The sequence below is a fragment of the Phaseolus vulgaris genome, chromosome 11 (genome assembly GCF_000499845.2).
Source record: "Phaseolus vulgaris cultivar G19833 chromosome 11, P. vulgaris v2.0, whole genome shotgun sequence".
NCBI lineage: Eukaryota > Viridiplantae > Streptophyta > Magnoliopsida > Fabales > Fabaceae > Phaseolus > Phaseolus vulgaris.
The window spans coordinates 45,833,209-45,855,234 of NC_023749.2; the positions used below are offsets into that span (position 1 = coordinate 45,833,209).

The following is a 22,026-nucleotide window of genomic DNA, read 5'->3' on the forward strand; positions in this document are numbered from 1 at the left end:
CAAATCTGAATCAATACTTGTTGTATTTCTCGTTGTTATTTGATTTGAAAACGAAACTATATTTATAGCCTTTGAAAAGCTACCGTTGTAGGCAGTTTTAATTCACTAAAACAATTAAAACAGGTTTTCAAAATACTGTTATGAAAACACACATTTAACCGGTTGAAACTACGATTTAACCGGTTTTATGAGTCAAACAGTTACACAACTGATTAAAAAATCAGTTTCATAACTTCCAGCCAACTAAGTGACAAACAACCAGTTATTTCGATAAATCAATCGGTTGTTTTCTCTTTTCTTGGAAAAACACTTAGTTGTTTAAAACATATTTAATCAAGCTTTGTGTAGGCTTCAAGAACTAATCTTACAAAGATTCTAAACACCCTAATCTAAACTCAAACCTAGAAAGCAGCACAACTTCAAGCTTCATGTGGATTTGATATATCAAAGCTACCATCTTCAACACGTCTGAATCTTCAATCAAAACTTCTTCGCCCTCCGCCATTGTCTTTCCCCGACTTTGGTGAAGCTACTTCGACATGAACATAGCATCTAGAATGTGCTGAGCCATTATACTTGGAAAAATCAACAAAGTTAAAATCGAATGATAATTAACATGTAAATAACGACCCACATATCGTTCATGTCCACCCATCAGTAAGAGGATTTGTATACAACAAGAATCTTCTGGGTGGGTAACCTTTTAAGAAATTGATCTAGTACATTAAGCATGTATCGATCTTTCAACGTCATAGACGACCTAGTCCATGAACTTCAGCGAACCAAATTTCGAGTCTAGTAAAATGGATACCTCAAATTATCGTTTATGTCAAAAAATAGGATTGATTGGACGGTTATATAAACACTTTAAAATATTAGCCTTTAAAGTTTTTATAGGAAGAGGTAAAGGGGGCAAACAAAACAAAAGCACGGATTGATATGACTGAGTCTGATTGTTAGGGAACCAACATGTCGCAAATCAAGCAAAAGACTTGGAGGGCCGCCCACGAGTTCGGATAGAGCTGCGTGGGGGCGATGTTCAACACACAAGAGCACCCATTGTGAAGTCATCAAGGAGAAAGCAAATAAGAAGGTCAGTAAAGAAACATGCATACACACAGAAGAAGTCGGACTCGACACCCTCTCGGCCATGACACACATTAACAATTGCACAACATTTGTTGGCTAAGATAATGCCAACTTGCGCATCCAAACTCTACATAGGGGCACTCAAAGCGAAGGATCTGACCAAAGAAGATCACCTATATTGGGAGAAATGCTCGGACACCTTATTATCTACCCACTCATATCTCGTGCGCAAGGGCAAGTTGTTTTCACCTTACTCCATAGACAATTGTTTGACTTGGTCAGGGGCATCCTCCCAGCATGAACCTCTCTCAGATTCCATCTCAAAGTACTACTTTCTTTTATAACTGAGGAATCCCCTGGAATTTTCCCGATACGCCCACCCGAAGACGACTAGGAACTCAACGAAAGAGACATACTAACATAGAAAAAAAGAGAACTCTCGACACCTAGCCACTATTCGAAATAAAGATAAAAGTAAGTGGACCCCATGAAAATGACCCACTTATTTATAGGAAGTGAAAGCGAACTACAAGTGTCACAACCCTCGCAAATGTTTAATCTTTTCAAATAGAATGATTACGATGAATGTTGCACGAATCCCAAAGAGTTACAAATCCCGCTAAGAGGACGAAACTTCTATAAAACAATGTGACTCTATAAAGAAAATGCTTTACGAGCTAGAGTGCTGGTGTACCATCAATACCAATGGCCGAATGTCACCCCTCGTGGATGATATGACTGAGTCCGATTGTTAGAGAACCAACATTTAACCTTTTGTACAGTGCAATTAGCCTCGTCAAAGGTAAAATCTTATTTTAACATCGAGGCCTTCTCTAATACATGCCAAAAACTAATGATCCATTAGAACCTTATAAATATGCATTACATCTAGAACAAAGGTAAATATCATTGAACCATATGTATTACTTTCATCTACCTAAATCCTAACTTAGACATTGAAGTATATTTTGTAAATATCCATCCCGCTCTCCAAGATCGAACAGAGGACAAGAGAGGATAACAGGTGCAATTAGCAACAACAAAAGCACCCCTTCCGATCCAAACAGGAGCAATTATATTTTTATGTAATCAACAAGATTTGTAAGTTAAATTAATAAACAATTATAAGAAAGAACAGACAGCGCCATCACACCTGTACTTTGGTAGTTGTATAAAAAATTATGTATTATAAATTCAAATAAATATAAAAATACCCTTTGTTTATTATACATGGGAAGGTTTTGAACTTTATATATTGGTAAAAACTTAATGCACTCCAACGATGAAGTGCCTGTTCAATAGCCCTTCTGACTTCGTCTCATGTTCCTGAAAAATGGAGGTATCATCGTCATCTTCTTCCTCAACAGCAATACTATGTGTGGTGACTGTCATCATAGCTGTGGTTCCCGTATTGGTACTGAAGACGCTGAACTTTCTGTGGCTTAGGCCTAAGAGGTTCGAGAAGCTTCTAAGAGCACAAGGTCTTCATGGTGATCCCTACTCCCTTTCACCCCCTTCCTCCAACCAAGACCAGCCTCCACAAAACACGCCTCCTTCTCAATCTTTTGTTCTCTCCGATGATGTTGCTCCTTGCCTCTTCTTGCCGGTTTACAACACTGTCGCCAAATACGGTTCACTTTATGTTCCTTCCTCCTATATATATAACTAACTTCTAGCTACACATAACTTACACACAGGTCAAACAAATATTTGAGCAGTTGCTAATAATTGAATTATTTGCAGGCAAGAATTCGTTCTTTTGGGAAGGCATAACACCAAAGGTCATCATTACTGATCCAAATCACATCAAAGAAGTCTTCAATAACATTCATGATTTCCAGCAACCAAAGCTAAATGGCACTGCCAAGTTCTTCACCAATGGACTGATAAGTTACGAGGGTGATAAGTGGGCTCAACATCGAAAGATTATCAACCCTGCATTCCACTTAGAAAGATTGAAAGTAAGCTTATTAATTTAATTTATCAATAAATAATATTTTTTATAGTATTACCCAAATTTTACTCAATTCCTCATGCAACTCTATTTACACTTTTATTTCTCCATCTATCATTTTTTTTTTCTAAAAAAATATTTTTAATGTTTAAAATAGTTATTAATGAATAAATAAATGAGTTTTTACAAAATAAAAATAAAAAAGTAATAAATTAAAAAAAATTAGTTTATTTTTTTTAAAATGAAGAAAATAAAAAATTAAACCCTACAACCACATAAAAATTGAATATAAACATAAATTAGTATTTATTTTTATTTTTATTATTATTATTGATGATGTAATCATGTTAATTTCAAGTAAAAAATATAGAACATAATTATAAAAAAAAATCAAAGTCAATTAGTATTAATTAGTAGTGGACACATAGATAATATTAAAGTATCTTCTTATTTTTAAGCATTAAATATAACATTTGCATTAGTTTGTTTTTTATTTTTTGGATTTTGCATTTAGGATAGACACTTCAATATTATATGTGTGTTTACTACTAATTAATACTAATTGACTTTGATTTTTTTATAATTATGTCATGCATTTTTTTACTTGAAATTAGCATGATTACATCATCAATAATAATAAATAGATACTATTTTTTTTTATAAATTCAACATTTATGTTGTTGTAGGGTTTAATTTTTTATTTTCTTCATTCTTAAAAAAAAAACCTAAACCTTTAAAAAAATTATTTGGTTTGTTTTCTTCAATTTTGGCTTCATTTTTTAAAAAAATTATTTATTTGTTTTCTATTTTTTTAAAAATAAAATAATTAATTGAATTGTGAAAATTTTAAAAATTTGATACAATTTTTGGTTTATAAAATTTGAAAACATTTATTGGTTTTTTAAGTAAAAATTTAATTAAAAATAGTGTTAAAATCTTAAACCTTACACAATAAAAATAAACCGTAACTGAAAACGTCCAAACTAAATCCTAACTTGGAAACCTTAAACTAAAAAAGGTAAAAAAAATGTAAACCCTAAGAATGAAACATAAATCATAAAATGTATAGATAAATCCTAATCCCTAATTTTAACCCTATCCTTACTTTAATGTGTAAACCGTAAACTTAAGACAAAATACCCTGAATCGAATCCTAACCGTAAACTCCAAAGATAAAACTATTTAAGACATCATGAAATAAGTTCTTTTAAGTTTTTAAATATGTAATAAAACTAACACAGAATTTTGTGACTTTTATTATATATTGTCCAATTATGGAATATTATTTCATTAATTTCTTAAATAGTTTTACGATTTCTGTTGTTTGATTTTATACACATGGAACATGATTTACCTATTATTGAAATAATTTTTGTTTTGCCCATGTCAAGAATATACATAGATAGCACCATTTCCGAAAAAAAAAAAACCTTTGAATCAACAAGTACAAAAAATTTGTATACTTTTATAATGAATTTAAAAATTTTACTAGTTATGATTTCTGATTGGTTAAATTGATGTACTTTATTTAATTTGTGTTTAATAGTGAAATTAAAGTCTTAATTGATACTTAATTGGCAGAATATGCTACCAGCATTCTCCCAAAGCTGCAATGATGTAATTAGCGTGTGGATGGGAATGTTGTCATCAGATGGAAAATGTGAGATTGACGTTTCGCCTTTCCTTCAAAAACTGACTTGTGAGGTAATTTCCAGAACAGCTTTTGGAAGCAGCTATGCAGAAGGAGAAAAAATATTTCAACTTCTAAAAATTCAGGGGCGTCTTATCAGGACTACAAAGGACATGAATAAACCAATATTGTGGTAAGAACACACTTATTCTCGGTATAATGTGATTACTAAATTAAGCATGTTTTAGTTTTATTGAAACTGAACTCACCATGAATTTCTTAAGAACCTCAGAGAATCACCCTAAAAGCTAGTCATTGTAGATAGAGATTAAGCTTTACATAGCCGCAAATCACTACTATAGTGATGACAAATAACTATGAATTACATACATGTTTTGATTTAAGGTATATTTGATATCTGTTTTCAAAAAATATTTGAAATTCAAAAAAGGTGGCATACCTAATGACTAATACAAGAACTAGAGTTACTGTTATCAGAATTCAAGGAAATTGAACTATCTTAGTTTAGTAAGAATAAGTATAAGTCTCATAAACTAGTCCTTTCCTTCATAATTAATATGCATGTTTCTAGGCATATACCAACACCTGCCAAAACGAAGATGAGAGCAGCTGATAAAGAAATGAAAAATTCAATTCGGGTTATGATAGAAAAACGAGAGAAAGCCATGAAGAATGGTGAATCCTGCAATGAAGATTTATTAGGCATACTCGTGGAATCAAATCAAATGGAAATCCAGGGAAATGGAAACAATAAGAGTGTTGGAATGACGATTGAAGAAGTAATTAGTGAATGCAAATTATTCTACATAGCAGGGCAAGAGACCACTTCAACTCTGCTGGTTTGGACATTGATCATGTTGAGTAAATATCCTGAATGGCAATCACGAGCAAGGGAGGAAGTTTTTCATGTTTTTGGAAAACAAAATCCAAACTTTGATGGGTTAAGTCTGCTTAAAAATGTATGTATCACATGCTTTCATTTGATTATCTTTATTATCTATTAAAAATACATTTTCATGCTAACTTGTGCACAAATGTTTCTTCCTAACTTGTGCACAAATGTTTCTTCCGTAGATGACCATGATTCTATACGAGGTTCTAAGGTTATACCCTCCCAACCTTTACTTCAATCGCACTCTTAAGAAGGACATGGAACTTGGAAACCTGTCACTACCCGCAGGAGTAGATGTTACCATGCCAATACTTTTAGTTCACCAGGATGGTGATATCTGGGGTAATGATGCAAAGGAGTTCAAACCAGAAAGGTTTTCTGAGGGAGTTGCTAAGGCAACAAAAGGCCAAGTCTCCTTTTACCCATTTGGATGGGGTCCTAGAATTTGCATTGGCCAAAACTTTACTATGTTGGAAGCCAAGATAGTGTTGTCATTGCTTCTGCAGAATTTCTCGTTCGAGCTTTCTCCTGTCTATGTACATGCTCCTGCACTTATGCTTACTTTGCAGCCCAAACAGGGGGCGCCCCTTATTGTGCGAAAGCTATGATACTTAATCATATTTTGACCTAGAAGGTCATGGTTTGTAGGTTGATTCAAAGTATGTATCTTTTAAGAACTTGTTTGTAATGCATGTGTTTGAATTGCGTCACGTGGTTTAGTGACAAAGTATTATTGGTTGATGCATAACGAAAAGAAACAAATACTTTTGTTCTTATAAATTATCCAAGACCGAATGTCACTATCAAGTTGTTTCTGTCTTCTCTTCATTCCGAACAATCTTTTAGAATTATGAGAGGGCGGGGTACCTGTAAAGATACTCTTACGTTCAACATAGACGAGTTCTATAAGGAAAGCCAAATGCAAGGTTCAGAGTAATGCTACCTTTTACCATGGAGGTCCCCTCTTATTTATATTGCTTTGGTGGGCCTTAATTTGTTAGAGCGGTTAAATCGGACCCAATAAGAGATAATCTTGCTTTGCTACCTCCTAATTGAAATTAGCACCCTTATCCTGTGATTTGACGTGGATGCTGGTTTGTGCCAAAAGGCCATTAGGACGTCTGATTGGGCTACCATTCGAATTTCAGGTTCGTGGTATAACACTTGCTCCCAGGCTTGAGTCTTTGTGAGAAAAAGAAAAGTCGTGAAACGGGATTCAGCCGCATTGTCAATCGTTAAGCGTTTAACCGTGGGGTATGGCATTTTGTTTATGGTGGTGATGACGCGACATGTGATTGACATATCGTGTCAGTTCCTTTCTCTCCTTTTATGCTTTATCTGGTCATCTCCTCGGCCTACTTAAGGTAACCAGCCATGTCTTCTTCTACATCTGATAGCTCTACCCTAAGAGCAAGGTTATCAAACTTGCGGGTTGACTCTTAAACTCGTTCGAGTTTAAGAGTCTAGTGGTGACTCACGAGTTAACTCGTGAGTAGACTCGTTTTTTGCAAACTCGGAGTGGACTCAAGCAGACTTGCTGAACTCGGTGCAAACTCGCGAGTTGGAGCCCAAGTCAACGAGTTCACCTTGCCTCGTGTTTTCGAAGTCTCAAATCTCCACGCCTCGCCTCCACTGTGCTTCGCCTTACCTTCATCGTGTCTCGCCTCGCCGCACTTCCTTGCGCTTCTTCGCTCCTCGTTGCAGCCCCGTTCAGGTCTGCGATTAGGTTGGGTTGTGCTATTGCAGTGCATGGCTGTGGATTTGAGGGGTTGGGAAATTTTAATTTTAGGGTTTGTTTATAGGGGAAGATTGGGGGTGTGCAGCTGTGGGTTGAGAAGTTGGAAAATATTAACTTTAGGTTTGTTGATAGGGGCAAATTGGGAATTATCCTGAAAGTGATTTTTAAAGTATTGGGTCAGATATTTTTTGAAATAAGATTAGGATAAAATTATTTTTTATTATTTTGATTTTGGTTAGTACAATGAAAATGTGGAATTACTGCTCAAATGTGTAACAAGTGAAATGTAATTATGCTTTAAAAACATTTAATAGATATATTTAATATTATAGAATTGGTATATGAATATTTTTTTATTGAATTTTTACACAAAGTAGATTCTTACGAGTCTATTAGTCGGGTTTACGAGTCGAGTTTACCGACCTTCCAGGAGTCTACTTAGACTCTCGAGTTTGATAACTTTTCCTAAAAGTGTCTAGAATTGATGGCACCATTTTGTAGTGTGAGGTTGTTCATCTCTTGGACACTGATTCGACCAATTCTGAGAGTTCTTCAGAGTCTTTTCATGTCAGCGATAATGCTGTAGCGGGTGTGGCTGCCGAGGATGTTCGTCCTTCGGCCGTCCCAATCACCGATGCTGCCAAACAAGGTGCCCTATCTATCCGGAAAATCGAGTATGAGTAGGTTGACATCAACGTACGAAAGCATATTTCTCGATTTGGCACAACCACCTCGTTGAAGTCCTTTAGCGCTAGTGTAGATATGTTGAATTCGGATGCCACGAATGGGACTGTTTCCATTCGAAGGTGTTCGTCTTTCGACGTTGTACCGTCACTTTTGAAGAGGGGAAAGCTCTTCTATAAGGAGCTTCGAAGACAAAGACGGGATGTTGTCGGCCAAGCTCTTCTTGCTCAAGTCGAAATTGTGGAACCGTTGCGTTCGGTTCCGGCTAGAGAGACACTTCCACCTCTGACTCCGCTTAAGGTTGGGAGGAAAAAAGAACATGAGAAATCATCCCGTCGCTATTTTGATAGGTCATCATCCGAGAGATCCCATAAGCGGTCACATATTGAGGCCGGTACTAGCTCGTCTCGGGACTTCCTTGGCCCGAATCTCCATTTTGGTGACAGGATCTCAATCTTGCCGGGCTCGGCAAACAAGGAGGATGTGAAGTTGGCGACATCTTCTAAATTGGCCTAATCAATCTTGGAGTTGAGCGCTCGAGTTCTTGTTCTCGGCAAACGAATGGGTATCGCTCTCAAGGCTCAATTGGCCGAGTCCACCTCCTCACTTTGTTATTATTATGAGACAGAGGAAATTAAAGGTTCTGATATAAACTAATGTATATTATTGTGTGTTGATAAAGAAGCAATTTATACATAGGGTAACACATGGGTACCCTTAACAGCCCCCCCCTAAATGCATGGTTGGATTAGCTATAATCATGAGTTTATCCCGTACATGAAGAAACAATATGCCAGAAACAGGCTTGGTAAGTGGATCAACAACTTGAAAGCGTGCAGGAAGATGAAGAAGTTGAATTTTCTGCTTCTAAACTTGATCACGAACAAAGTGTAGGTCCGGTTCAAAGTATTTCGTTTTAGAGTGCATAACAGGATTTGTATTGAGCAGAACAACACCAAGATTATCATAATACAACTTTGTTTTTGAAACTTGAATGCGCAGCTCAGAAAGAAGAGACTGAATCCACACAATTTCAGCAAGGAGAGCTGCAACTGCCCGATATTCTGCTTCCATACTACTTATGTAAACCGTTTTCTGTTTGTGGGATGACCATGAAATAAGATTATAGCCCATGAAAATACAATAGCCAGTGGTGGATTTGCGGTCATCGACGTCAGCACCCCAATCTGCATCTGCAAAGCCAATAAGAGAGGTTGTCGAGTTGTGGCGAAGGAGCAATCCATGTGTAATGGTGCCAGCTAAATAACAAAGAATTCTCTTTACAGCTTGCCAGTGGTGAAGTTTCGGATCAGGCATAAATTGACAAACACGATTAACAGAGTAAGAGAGTTCAGGCCTAGTTATAAGAAGATATTGAAGTGTACCAACAACTGACCTATACAGTGAAGGATCATTGAATGATTCAGAAGAATTTTTTTGGAGACGCGAAGAGGATGTCATAGGCGCGGGTTGAGGTTTAGCATGGAACATATTTGTTTTCTGTAACAGCTCACGTATGTGTTGAACCAAGTGGTGTTCATGTTTTGAAGAATCCAAATCCTTTGAAGGATGTTGAAGTCTCTGCTATGCTTGATGTTGTTGTGCTGGTTTAAAGCTTTGTTCTGGGGCAGTTTATATGTTGTAATCCACCCTGTGATTAAATCTAAAGCATTAGCATTCTCAATCTTTGTGAAAGTAAAATGTTTTTCAAACTAAGTTAAAACAACCGATTGTTTTGTCGAAACAACCGATTGTTTATACTTAGGTGTTTTGAGAAAAAGATTGAAAACTGTTTTTAATGGTTGAACTGTTAAAGTACCAAAACAACCGATTGATTCTAGGAAACAACCGATTGATTCGAGGAAACAACCGATTGTTTGTTTTGGGACCATAACAGAAAAATTGTTTTCTCTTTGACTGAGCTTTAAATGTTTTAACTACTTACGCTCTAGTCATTAAATGCTTTGACCAATCTTTTAATGCAATTTAAGAGTTTATTAAGATTTGATAACAAACTACATCTTTGAATAATTTAAAAAAAAAAAAACAGATTTGACAATTAAGAATTTCTGACAAAGTTTTTCCAAATAGTTTTTTCAAAGTGCTGAGATTGCTAAGAGTTTGTTATTGGTCAAAGTGTTGGAATATGATTCTGCTTGTATTGATTTCAGATTATCTTCTGTAACAAGTGTAATCCTTGTACTCTATTGAACAATTCGGTTCTGTGTTTGCTGAGATTGGCTGTGTGTTCTTGAGGTGTTCAAGATCAGCAATCTTAGTGTAGGCCAAGGAGAGTGTGTTTCTTGAGGTGTTCAAGGTCATTCTCTTGGTTGTTGTGTAAGTGATCAAGTGGTGATTGCTTAGTGGATTTCCTCAGGGTTTCTGAGAAGACTGGATGTAGCTCTGGTTTGGAGTGAACCGGTATAAACAACTGTGTACAATCTCTTTATCTCTAACTCTTTAAATTCAGTTTATTTGTTGTTTGCTGGTATAAACAACCGATTGTTTCTACGAAACAACCGATTGTTTTTCTGGTACTACAGCTTTTGCTTGCTGTTTTGGCTAACTGAATTGCTGAATCAATTGGTTCCTGAGATAAATTCATTCTAGTTTTGAAAAGTTTGCGAAAACCCTCTTTAAACAATTCACCCCCCCCCCCCCTCTAGTTTAAAGCCATTTTTTCTAACAATTGGCATCAAGAGCTTGGTTCTTGAAAGTTATTCAAGTTGATCCTAAAATTCTTTTTAAATGGCTGATAGACTACCTTTTTGGGAAGGTGCTTCAATTAACATACCACCTTTGTTTTGTGGTTTGAACTACCAGTTTTGGAAAGTAAGAATGAAAATATTTATGGAATCTCTTGACAAAGGAATTTGGGATGCAATTGAAAATGGTCTTTTTATCCCAAAGTTTGAAAAGGATGGATCTGTCATTGAGAAGCCATGGTCTCAATGGACTGATGTAGAAAGCAAAAAGGCCAAATTCGATTGCATTGCCAAAAATATTATAACCTCTGCTTTAAATTCTGATGAGTTTTTCAGGGTCTCGCAATGCAAATCATCAAAAGAAATGTGGGACACTTTGGAAGTCACTCATGAAGGAACAAATGAGGTGAAAAGAGCTAGAAAGCATGCTCTCATCCAAGAGTATGAGATGTTTAGAATGCTTAAAGGAGAAACAATTGCTGAGGTGCAGAAAAGGTTTACGCACATCATCAATCACCTTATGAGCCTAGACAAGACCTTTGATAAAGAAGAGCTGAACATCAAGATCTTGAAATGTCTTGATAGAGCATGACAACCAAAGGTAACTGCTATTTCCGAATCTAAAGATCTAACATCATTAAGTGTTGCTTCTTTGTTTGGAAAGCTTAGGGAACATGAGTTAAAGATGAATAGACTCAACGTTCAAGAGAGTGAAGATAAGCACACAAGGAGCATAGCCTTGAAAGCATCCAAACACAAGGGAAATCAAGATTCTAGTGATGATAGTGATGAGGAAAACCTTAGCTTGCTATCAAGAAAATTCAGCAAATTCCTAAAGAGAAACCGCAACAAAGACAACAACAAGGATAGGTATGGAAACAAGAAACCCAATGAATTCAATTCAAATAACTATACTTGTTTTGGTTGTGGTCAGCAAGGTCATATAAAGGCAGATTGTCCTAACAAGAGCAAAGAGATAAAGACTAGTTACAAGGAAAAGAAAGGCAAGACAAAAAGAGCCTACATAGCTTGGGATGAAAATGAGGTGTCATCATCAGGTTCTTCATCAAGTGAAGATGAAAAAGCAAACATATGTTTGGTAGCTGAAAATGATGATGAATCTTGCAGCTCAAGTGAGGTAAGTTCACGTGCTTCCTTAAATGAACAAAATTATAGTGAATTACTTGAAGTTTTTCAAGAAACACATGATGAAGCTAATAGATTGGTTCTTTCAAACAACCGATTGAAAGATCTTAACAGTTGGCTTGAAAAGAAAGTTAAATCACCTGAAGAGGATCTGGAAAAAGCAAAAAGTGATTTTGAAAAATTGGAAAATCATTTCAAAAATGCCTCTTACAAGTGTGATACTCTCATTTGCACAAATTGTGAAAATCTTGAGAAAAAGGTTCACTATCTTATTGAAACTGTGGACAAACTTTCAAAGGGGAAATCAAACTTTGAGAATGTCTTGGCATCTCAAAGCTGTGTTTTTGGAAAGGCTGGTTTAGGCTTTAATCCACAGAACAAGCAAGATAGGTTTTCAAATTTTTTTTCAAGAAAATTAGAAAAACAACCGATTGTTAAGACGAAACAACCGGTTGTTACATGCTTTTACTACATGAAGAAAGGTCACTCTGTTAGGTTCTGTAAAATTAGAAAATATTCTGCTCCAAGAGGTTTTATGAAATGGATTCCTAAGGGATGTGATGTTTCTAACTGCAAAGAAAAGTCAAACGGACCCAAATTTGTAAGGGGACCAAATCTTGCTACTTGAAATTGTTTATGCAGGAAAAATAAAGAGAAAAAGAAGAACTGAGTCATCTGATCAAGTTGTTGAAGAAAAAGGCAGTCATTGAAGTTGAATCAATACTATGCAAAAGACCTCAACAGTGAAAAGAAGCTTCTTGATCAAAAAGCACATGGCTCATTGAATAATCAACATAAGGATAAGACTTTCCTTTATTTCTTCTCAATTTCTGTTTCAAAGTTCTTTCTTATGGTTAAACAATTATTTTTTAATCAATGTCATCTGCTTTAAACTGCTTCTGCTCATGGTTAAAATTCAAAATCAAGTTTTTAACTGCTGCAGAAAAACTACCAATTGTTTCTTCGAAACAACCGATTGTTTTGAGTCTGACAACACTATGAAGAAATTGTTTTAATTGCTATTTTGAATTTCTATCCCTTGCAGATCAATTTAAAAGAGAGACTCTTGGTCAAAGGATCTATGTTGAAAGCTGATTATGTTCAGAAAGAAGTTACAACAGTTATAAAGGAATATATTCCAAAATCTTGGAAATTCAAGAGCCTTAATGACTAGTCAAAGATCACATGTGAAGACCATGTGATTTTTCAGCTTTTTCTGACATTTTCTGTGCAGAGTAGAGTCAAGTCCTCACTCTTTGAAAACCAGGTACCAATTAATGAAATTAAATTCATATTGATTCTCTTACTGCTATAAAATCTGGTGCAGATTTCTTCCACAAGAACAACCAATTGCAACATCTCTTGCAATATCTCTTGCAACATCTCTTGCAAAAATCTGTGAAGTGTGCTCTCCTCTGTTTTCGTCTCTGCTGTCATGGAATCAACTCCTCCCACCTCAAAGAGAGTCAAAACCAGGGCTGTAAGGTCTGGAGGAAGGCTAGAAGGCTGGTTTTCTGGAGACAATGATCTCATTGAGAAGTATAGGTATGAAACAAGTATCAAGAAGATAAACAACCCCAAGGTTGTATGCTTTGATTGGCTGAAAAGTCAAAAGCTTGATAATGTGAGAAGGTTGCTCAAGGATCAATCTCTCAGAAAGTTCCTGGAGATGAAGGGAAACATTTATCCAGATTTGGTGAGGGTGTTCTACACAAACTTGAATTTTGAGGGAAACAATCTAGTTTCTCATGTGAAAGGTGTACAAATGGAGATAACTCATGAAGTATGGACTGCTGTTGCTGGACTTAAGTTCTCTGGTCTGAGAATCAACAAGGGAAACCTTGGTTTGGTGGAGGATTTTAACAAAATCCAATTCTACAAAAGTTGCTTGAAGAATAATCATGCTCAAGTTAGTACATGCTCGGTTGGAGGTTTGAAACTTGATGAGAGATTGCTTGCTCTCATTGTAACTTGGATTCTAACTCCAAGGGGGAGTAATCATTCTGTGCTAACTGAAGAAGATCTGGTTTATATCTTCTGCATCACCAAGAAAGTCAAGATCAATTGGATTCATATAATCAAAGAACACATGCAAAAAGCCATGAGGTTAGGTGATTATCATTATCCATATGCTGTTTTGATATCTAAATTTCTACTCTATTTTGAAGTTAATCTTGAAGATGAAACTTCTGAGCTGGTCAAGTCAACTCAAGAGTTGAACAATGGATCACTCAGCAAGATGGGTTTTACAAAAGTAGGTGGAAAATGGATAAGCAAGGATGGTGATCATGGTGCCTCATCTAGTGGTGCTGCTAATCTTGAACAAGATGAACCTGCTGATATGGATGTTCAACATGAAGATCCACCTGAAGATTTTCAAGATGTTGGACCAAGTGCTGGTGATGGACATCAAGGAGAAAGGATGCAAACCATGTCGCCTTTTGAAAGACTCATGGTGAATAGGTTTGATAGCTTTGCTGAAAATCAAAGGAGCCTCCATGATCTCTGTGTTAGTAATTTCCAAAGGATTGACACCAGGTTTGACAATATGGATGCAAGGTTTATGACTCTGGATGAACAGATTGAAGTTGTTCAGAATTAAATCTTTGATCTTCAGTTTGCTGATGAAGAAGAATGAAGGAAAAACAACCGATTGTTTTTCTGGTACTATAACTTTTGCTTGCTGTTTTGGCTAACTGAATTGCTGAATCAATTGGTTCCTTAGATAAATTCATTCTAGTTTTGAAAAGTTTGCGAAAACCCTCTTTAAACAATTCACCCACCCTCTAGTTTAAAGCCATCTTTTCTAACAGTATGTATTGGTCCTGAGAGAGATGCATGCCACCAGTAGATGTTCGAGACACTTGAATTCCTAAAAAATGATGAAGACTACCTAAATCTTTTAATGCAAAAGAACTCAAAGTGACAATGAGGTTAGTAATTCCAGTAGGTGAAGATGCAGTGATGATTATATCATCAACATAAACCAGCACAAACATAGTATAAGACGAAGTAAATTTAGTAAACACAGAGGTATCACTTACTGTAGGACAAAAACCAATATCACATAAAGTTGTGCTATGTTTAGAAAAGCAGGAACTGGGTGCTTGCTTGAGGCCATAGATTGCCTTGTGTAATTGACATACAAGAGTGGGATCATGGGAGATAAAACCAGGTGGTTGCTGCATATACACACGTTCATTGAGATCACCATGGAGGAAAGCATTATCAATGTCCACTTGACGAATAGGCCAGTTATTTGTAACAACATGCGAAAGAACAATGCGAATCGTAGTGGGTTTGACTACAAGACTGAAGGTCTCACTATAGTCAAGCCCCTCAGTTTGATTGAAGCCTTTGGCAACAAGGCGTGCCTTGCAACGTTGAAAAGAGCCATTTGCATGCAATTTGGTTTTAAAAATTCATTTACAACCTACCAGAGAGGCATTGGATGGGAGAGAAGTGAGAGTCCACGTATTATTTTTTAGGAGAGCTTGATACTCATCAGTCATTGCTTGGGACCATACGAGAGAAGCCATAACTTCCTTGACAGAAGAAGGAGGAGAAGGAATAGTAGAAACAACAGTATAAATTTTGGGTTTAATGATGCCTACCTTTGGCACGAGTGGTCAAGGGATGAGTGTTAGTAGGAGCAGGAATAGAAGGAAGACATTCAATATTACTAGTTGCAGAAGCACCAATGTCAGTAGTGGAATTGCTAATGTTACCAGTTGCAGAAGCACCAATGTCAGTAGTAGAATTGCTATCAGAAACAACATGCTCATTAAAAGAATTAGTATTTGTATGAAAAACAATCAAAGTGGGTGAAATATCAAGTGGGTGCTTACGAGAAACAGTAGGCATAGCAAAACTATTTGAGTTCTCGTTATATGGAAAAGTAGTTTCATCAAAACGAAGATGATGAGAAACAATAGTCTTACCAGTGGGCATGAGACAAATATAGCCTCCATTAGTTGGACTGTATCCAAGAAAGAGACAACACTGTGATCTAAAATCAAACTTATGACTATTATAGGGGCGTAAATTTGGATAACAAGCACAACCAAACACTTTGAAAACATTATAATCAGGTTTGCGTTTAAACAACCTAGCATAAGGATTATCACCATTCAATACAGGGGTGGGAAGAGCATTGATAATGTGGGTGGAAGTTATGAAGGCTTTTGCCCAGAAACGACGAGGCAAAGAAATAGTGGCAAGAAGCGTTAGGCCCATATCAACAATATGCATGTGCTTTCGTTCAACAAATCCATTTTGTTCATGGGTGTAGGGACATGTAAGTCTATGTTGAATGCCATCATGTTCAAGAAAAGGTTAAAGGCAAAGATATTCTTTGGCATTATCAGTTTGAATAGTGGAAAGTTTAGAATTTGTTTGGTTTTCAGCAAAACTTTTGAATTTTTTAAACACGGAGGAAACCTGAGATTTAGTATGAAGAACATATATCCATGTATATTTTGTGTAAGCATCAAGAAAAGAGATGTAATACCTTGCACCATTTGAAGCAGGTATAGGAGCAGGGCCCCATACATCAACAAACACAAGTTCCAACGGACGAGAGTAAATGGTAACAAAAGAAGTAAAAGGAAGTTGTTTACCAAGCATACAAGCAGAGCAAAATTTGATATCAGAAGAACAACATATATTACAATTCTGTAAAATTTGTTTTAATGTGTCAGAATGACAGTGACCAAAGCGTTCATGCCAGACATTGACTGTGAGTTTATTATCTACAAATGAAGTATGAAAAACAGAGGACATATGAGGAGTGTGCATGGTTGGAAAAGTGTAGAGACCATCCTTAAGAATGCTGCGAAGAAGAACTTTTTTCGTAGCCTGATCAACAACACAACAATGGTTAACATGGAATTGAAAATACACATGATTGTCACGAGCAAACTGAGAAACACTAAGTAAGTTCTTAGTTATCAGTAGAACATGTATTATATTGCGCAATAGTAAACGAAAAGTTGCAGATCTAGTAATAGCAATAAACAAACCTGAGCCATTACCCATTTTAATAGTTTCCGTGCCTTAGTAAGGGTGCTTGGTTGAGTAGACAGTGGGATCTTTCGTTACATGATGTGTAACACCACTCTCTGGGTACCAAAGCGGATCCTCATCAGTGGAATGAATGCCCATAAGAGACGCATTGTTGGGTTGAGTGTCTGAGATCGAAAACTGAGAAAAATTAGCACGAGGAGGTGGATTGGGTTTGTGGTCATACCATTGCTAGCACTGAAGAGTAGCATACCATATTTGCCACTAACTTGACACGTTGGTTTGGAAGAGGTCCAAGAACCACGGGTTTGAGAACGGGAGATGCGAGAACCACATGCAAAATTTTGGGAGCGAGAAAACCCACGACCACCACGATTGCTATGGAACTTGAGATTGACTTTTTCATTTGTGGGATTCGAAGGCGTCCAAGTTGTGAGAGCGACAGTTGCAGGAAAACTGAGAGGATCGAGTTGATGATGGCATTCAAGACGTTTTTCTTGTACCAGAAGCAGAGCTTCAATCTCTGCAACTTTGTAAGGATTAAAATCAGGAGGAAGACCATCAAGAATGGTTTCGATGTGATCTTCAACGGATATAGGGGCACCAACTGCAGCCAGCGCATCCACCGTGCGTTTGATATCCAAAACGTATGCAGAGATAGAACAATCTTTCTTTAGATTCTTTAAAAGGAGTTTCAATTTCTTGATCTGGGCTTGAAAATTACGTGTTTAGCGTCTTCTAGATCTGGGCTACAGAGGTAAGACCCACCATTTGGGTTAAAATCGGAGTGGTCATGGACGCTAGAAGCCATGCAACCGACAAATTATCTTATTGCTTGTAAGAGATGAATGCAAGATTGGGGCTGAGGGTGCCATCGGCAGCAAAAAGACAGTGCAGAGGAACATTAGTTCCGTCAAGAAACGAGGAAAGCAGCAACCCATCAACAATGGCCAGAACCTGTTGTTTCCATAACATAAAATTTTTGTCATCTAGTTTGAGCGGAAGAGGAGTAATAAGGTGATGTAGGGAGACGGAGGAGGAACTCTTGGTGGAGAGAACCTGGGTGGACGAAGAGGATGATGTAGAAGAAGGAGAAGGAGGATGAGTGAAAGCCATGAAAGAAAAATGAAAAGGAACTTTCTAGCTCATGATACCATGTTATTATGATGAGAAAGGATAGGAAAGGTTCTGATATAAACTGATGTCTGTTACTGTGTGTTGATAAAGAAGCAATTTATACATAGGGTAACACATGGGTACCCTTAACACACTTCAATATGCAGTCGACACAAACATTTCCTTGATCACTCAAAACAAAGACTTGGCGGCCGAACTGGCTAGGTTGAAGGTGGAGAGTGATGGGCTACTCTCCCGCTGCCATGATGCCAAGGACAAAGAGAATGGCTATCTGTCAAGGTAAAAAGCTTAAAGCAAAGTTTGATTGACGTAACTGCTTTCGAGCAAGAGAAGAATGAACAACTTCACGCGACTTTACATAAATACTGTATGGTTTAGAATGGGCCAAGTTGAAAAATACTTTTTTTCTTTTTCACAATCGATTGTGATTTAATACCTGACTCAGTTTATTTCGACTGAACCAAGAATGAATGGAGCTTAAAGATCAACACCCTAAAATAGTTGAACTAACTATAAAGATAATTTAAGAGTTTTATTATTTAATTTATTAATTTATAATATTTTATGCCAAAATTTAGTTAAGTGGCAAAAGAAAATATAATATTTTTAAAATTTATTATATATTTTTAATTTTACTTATAAATTTTATTTTTATTAACAGGCAAGAGACATTTTGTTTGAGACACTTCATTTCTAGATGTTGAACTCTGTAACATCCTAAAATATATAAATTATATTTTAAAAGAAAATAAAATAAAATCGTATTCTTGACATTTTTTTTTTACAAGTACAGTTAGCAACAATAGAAAGATGCTTCTGATCCATACAAAAATAATTAACGCCTATTGGGGGTAGAGAGGGAGTTATGAGGAAAACAGATAGGAAGAAACAGATTTAAGAAGCTAAAAACAATCATTTCGTATATTATCAAAATATACCACCAAGGGTATATTTATAGAATATAACAATATTGTATATTCAGAAAACTAAATACAACTTATAAATATCCCTAAATATCCATGTATAAGGCAAGCATTAGATGGGCTCACATACATACTTAACATCCCTCCTTAAACTTATGGTGGAATTAATTACTACCATAAGTTTATCTCTAAAATGAGTAAAAACTGACTTAGAGAGCGGTTTGGTAAGCACATCAGCTACTTGATATCGTGCACGAAGGTGAACCAAAGACACTTTCTTCTTTTGAACATAGTCTCGAACAAAATGTGTACCGACCAGGTAGTCGGGAGCGATGACGTGGCAGCAAGCGATAATATAGGCATGTTAAGCGGAACACCTGGCTGACGAAAGGGAAGGACATCGGGAAGTTCGTGTAGTCGCCAATCGTTAAGTTGGCGTGCTCCGATCTCTAGCATATCTAAACCGGCGGTCACCAGGCTTGTGTCGTAGTCGCCGTATGTGAGCGTAGGCGACCAAGTGGTCAGAGATCGCCGAGAGGGGGACATCGCCGAAAGATCAGGAAAGCTTGTTCAAGGCCTTCAAAGGACACGAGTATGGCAGATGAAGTTATCAGATGATCATCCCCTAGCCAGAGGTTGAGGCCAAGGAACAGTTTACCAGAACATGCACGATGAGCAAGTAATGCAGATCGTGATAGCGGCAGGCGAGACCACAGAGAAGGTGTGCATGGTGACACCCCGTGCTCGCCATTAGAAGAGATCGCGCTCCAAGGCAACTATGCACCGAGTTGCTCCTCACCTGAGTAACTTAGTCGAACAGCCTGAAGAGTAGAAGTGGCGCTCAAGCAGAAGACGTTCCAGATGGTGACACGTGTACAGCTGGATGCGAGCCACGTGTCCAGAGGTGTAACCGTCAGGAGAGAGAAAATGCACAGGTATATAAGGAACTCTTAACAGATTCTGAGGTACGCGCGTTTAGAACACTTCTCTACGCTTTGAGAATACTTGAGTACACTGAGAGAGTTTTTGCACGGTCCCTTGAGTTTCTAGCTTTTCTCTCTTAGAGTTTTGGTGATTCCGTCACTGACTTGAGCGTCGGAGCGCGATCGGCCGCAGCGGCGCCACTCTGTATTTTGCAGGTTCTTGAGGAGAATCGAGGTGTGAAGGACGGAAGCTAGCGTGGTGCAAAGCCGATCCAGAGGAAGATACCTTTGACGTGGCAAGACTCTTGCGCTCTGGTCAACCGGTAGGATCATCAGGCGCCCACCGTGGGGCCGTGTAAAACCTGTCCCCATCCACAGTGTGAGTTCTTGAAGTTTCTGTGTGGTTGTGTGCTGGTGCAACCATTTTCCACCGTTCGTTCGAGCTTTGTTCGGTGAATTCGAGTTTCCCGCCGTTCGTTTGGGTTTTAATCGGTAGTTTGAAGTTTTCCACCGTTCGTTCGAGCTTTCGATCGGTTTCTTGAAGTTTCTTGCTGATTGCGCGGTTTTCAATCGGTTGATTCGATGTTTTACCGTTCGTTCGCGTTTCTAGTTGGTGAATCGGGAGTTTTGCTGGAGGAGCGGTAGGTTCGTGGTAAGATTGCAAGTTTCTGTGAAAGTTTCGACGTCCGAATCTATCGGCGTGTTGTTGTGGTTGCGTTCTTGGAAGTTCTTGGGAGTTTGAGAGTTTCTGACCGATTGATTGCTGGATCGATCGTTTGCTGGTGAAGGTCTTGTTCGCTGAAGTTTGGTTTGCTGAGTTTTCATGAGAAAGATGAGAAGCAACCGTTCAAGTCCCGTTGTGCCCGTTGCTGCAGAAGGCGTCATGACCATGGCACAGATGATGGAGATCATGCGTGCGCTGCAGGCGAATGTGGAGGCATCACGCATAGAGCAAGCGAAGATGCATGAAGACCTGGTCGCCTCTCAGGCCAGGAATGAAGAGCTCAACAAAGTGACTGAGGAGTTGCGTCAAGCTCTTCAGGAGCAGAGAGGACGCCCAGTTATTGAAGAGGTCGCGCCGTCGTCGCCACCGCGCGTTTTCCCTATGTCGTTTGCTCAGGCGATCACAAACACGCCTATCCATGCGAGCGTAGTACCTGTGAAAGCTTCTTTCACTGGCGTGGAGGACCCTGAGGCACATCTCACTACGTTCCACACACAGATGATGCTGTCAGGAGACTCGGATGCTGTATATTGCAAGATGTTTGTGAGCACGCTCCAGGGAACAACGCTGGAATGGTTTGTGAGCTTGCCTACAGGTCACATAACCAACTTTCAGCAGTTTTCGAATCTTTTCGTCGAGCAGTACATTGTGAACAAGGCACCACCTAGGGTGTCTTATGACCTGTTCGACATAAGGCAATACCAGGGAGACTCCCTCAGGGACTATTTGAATCGTTTTGGAGCACAGATGGTCCGCTCGCCTGCCAAAGACGAGGAGATGCTGGTATACACCTTCAAAAAGGGCGTGCTGCCGGGACCTTTCTGTGAGGTGCTGATTAGGGCTCACCCCGCCACGTTTGCTGAAGTAAGGCGACTTGCGATGGCCCACATCGCCGACGAGAGTGAGGTCGCCGAGAAGAGAGGGAGCGTGGCCCCTACTAGGCCACGTGCCCAGACTAGAATCTAGCCGCAGAGGGTGCTAGAGACGATGGCGGCCAAGAAGGATCAAAGGACTCGCCATCCTTATGATCCAAGAAAAAACAAGGGAAGGGGCCTAGGGCGCCCCAGGGAGTACAATTGCCCACCAAAGTACAAGTTTGTCTTGGGGTTGGCGGATCTGATCGCCATTCCCAACATAGCGGCCAGGCTTAAGGCGCCGGAGAAAGTGGGCGACAAGGTGTTAGGACCAAAACCAAACGCCTGGTGTTAGGACCAAAACCAAACGCCTGGTGTGAGTTCCACCAGAGTTTTGGTCACACAGTGGATTCGTGTTTGGCCCTGGGATACCAGCTCGACAATCTGGTCAAGAGCGGGTTTATGAACGATTACCTGCTGGACAAGAGGACGGGAGGTGCGTCGAGCTCCCAGCCGGCGGGTGGTGAGGCTCAGCAGCATGAGATGCCCACCCATGGCGAGATCCACACCATCGCTGGAGGTTT

General features: G+C 38.4%; 2 protein-coding genes across 2 annotated transcripts; one reads left to right on the forward strand and one right to left on the reverse strand.

Moving 5' to 3' along the window:
* Positions 1 to 2,319: 2,319 nt before the first annotated feature.
* On the forward strand, positions 2,320 to 6,393 carry LOC137810032 (11-oxo-beta-amyrin 30-oxidase-like). Its single transcript, XM_068611156.1, has 5 exons — positions 2,320 to 2,720; positions 2,833 to 3,050; positions 4,625 to 4,866; positions 5,266 to 5,653; positions 5,769 to 6,393. Exons 1-5 carry the CDS (start codon positions 2,423 to 2,425, stop codon positions 6,192 to 6,194), a joined length of 1,572 nt encoding a protein of 523 aa, XP_068467257.1. The 5' UTR covers positions 2,320 to 2,422; the 3' UTR covers positions 6,195 to 6,393.
* A 2,482-nt stretch (positions 6,394 to 8,875) lies between these two features.
* LOC137808657 (secreted RxLR effector protein 161-like) lies at positions 8,876 to 9,469 on the reverse strand. Its single transcript, XM_068609893.1, has one exon. It carries the CDS (start codon positions 9,467 to 9,469, stop codon positions 8,876 to 8,878), a length of 594 nt encoding a protein of 197 aa, XP_068465994.1.
* Between the last annotated feature and the right edge of the window lie 12,557 nt (positions 9,470 to 22,026).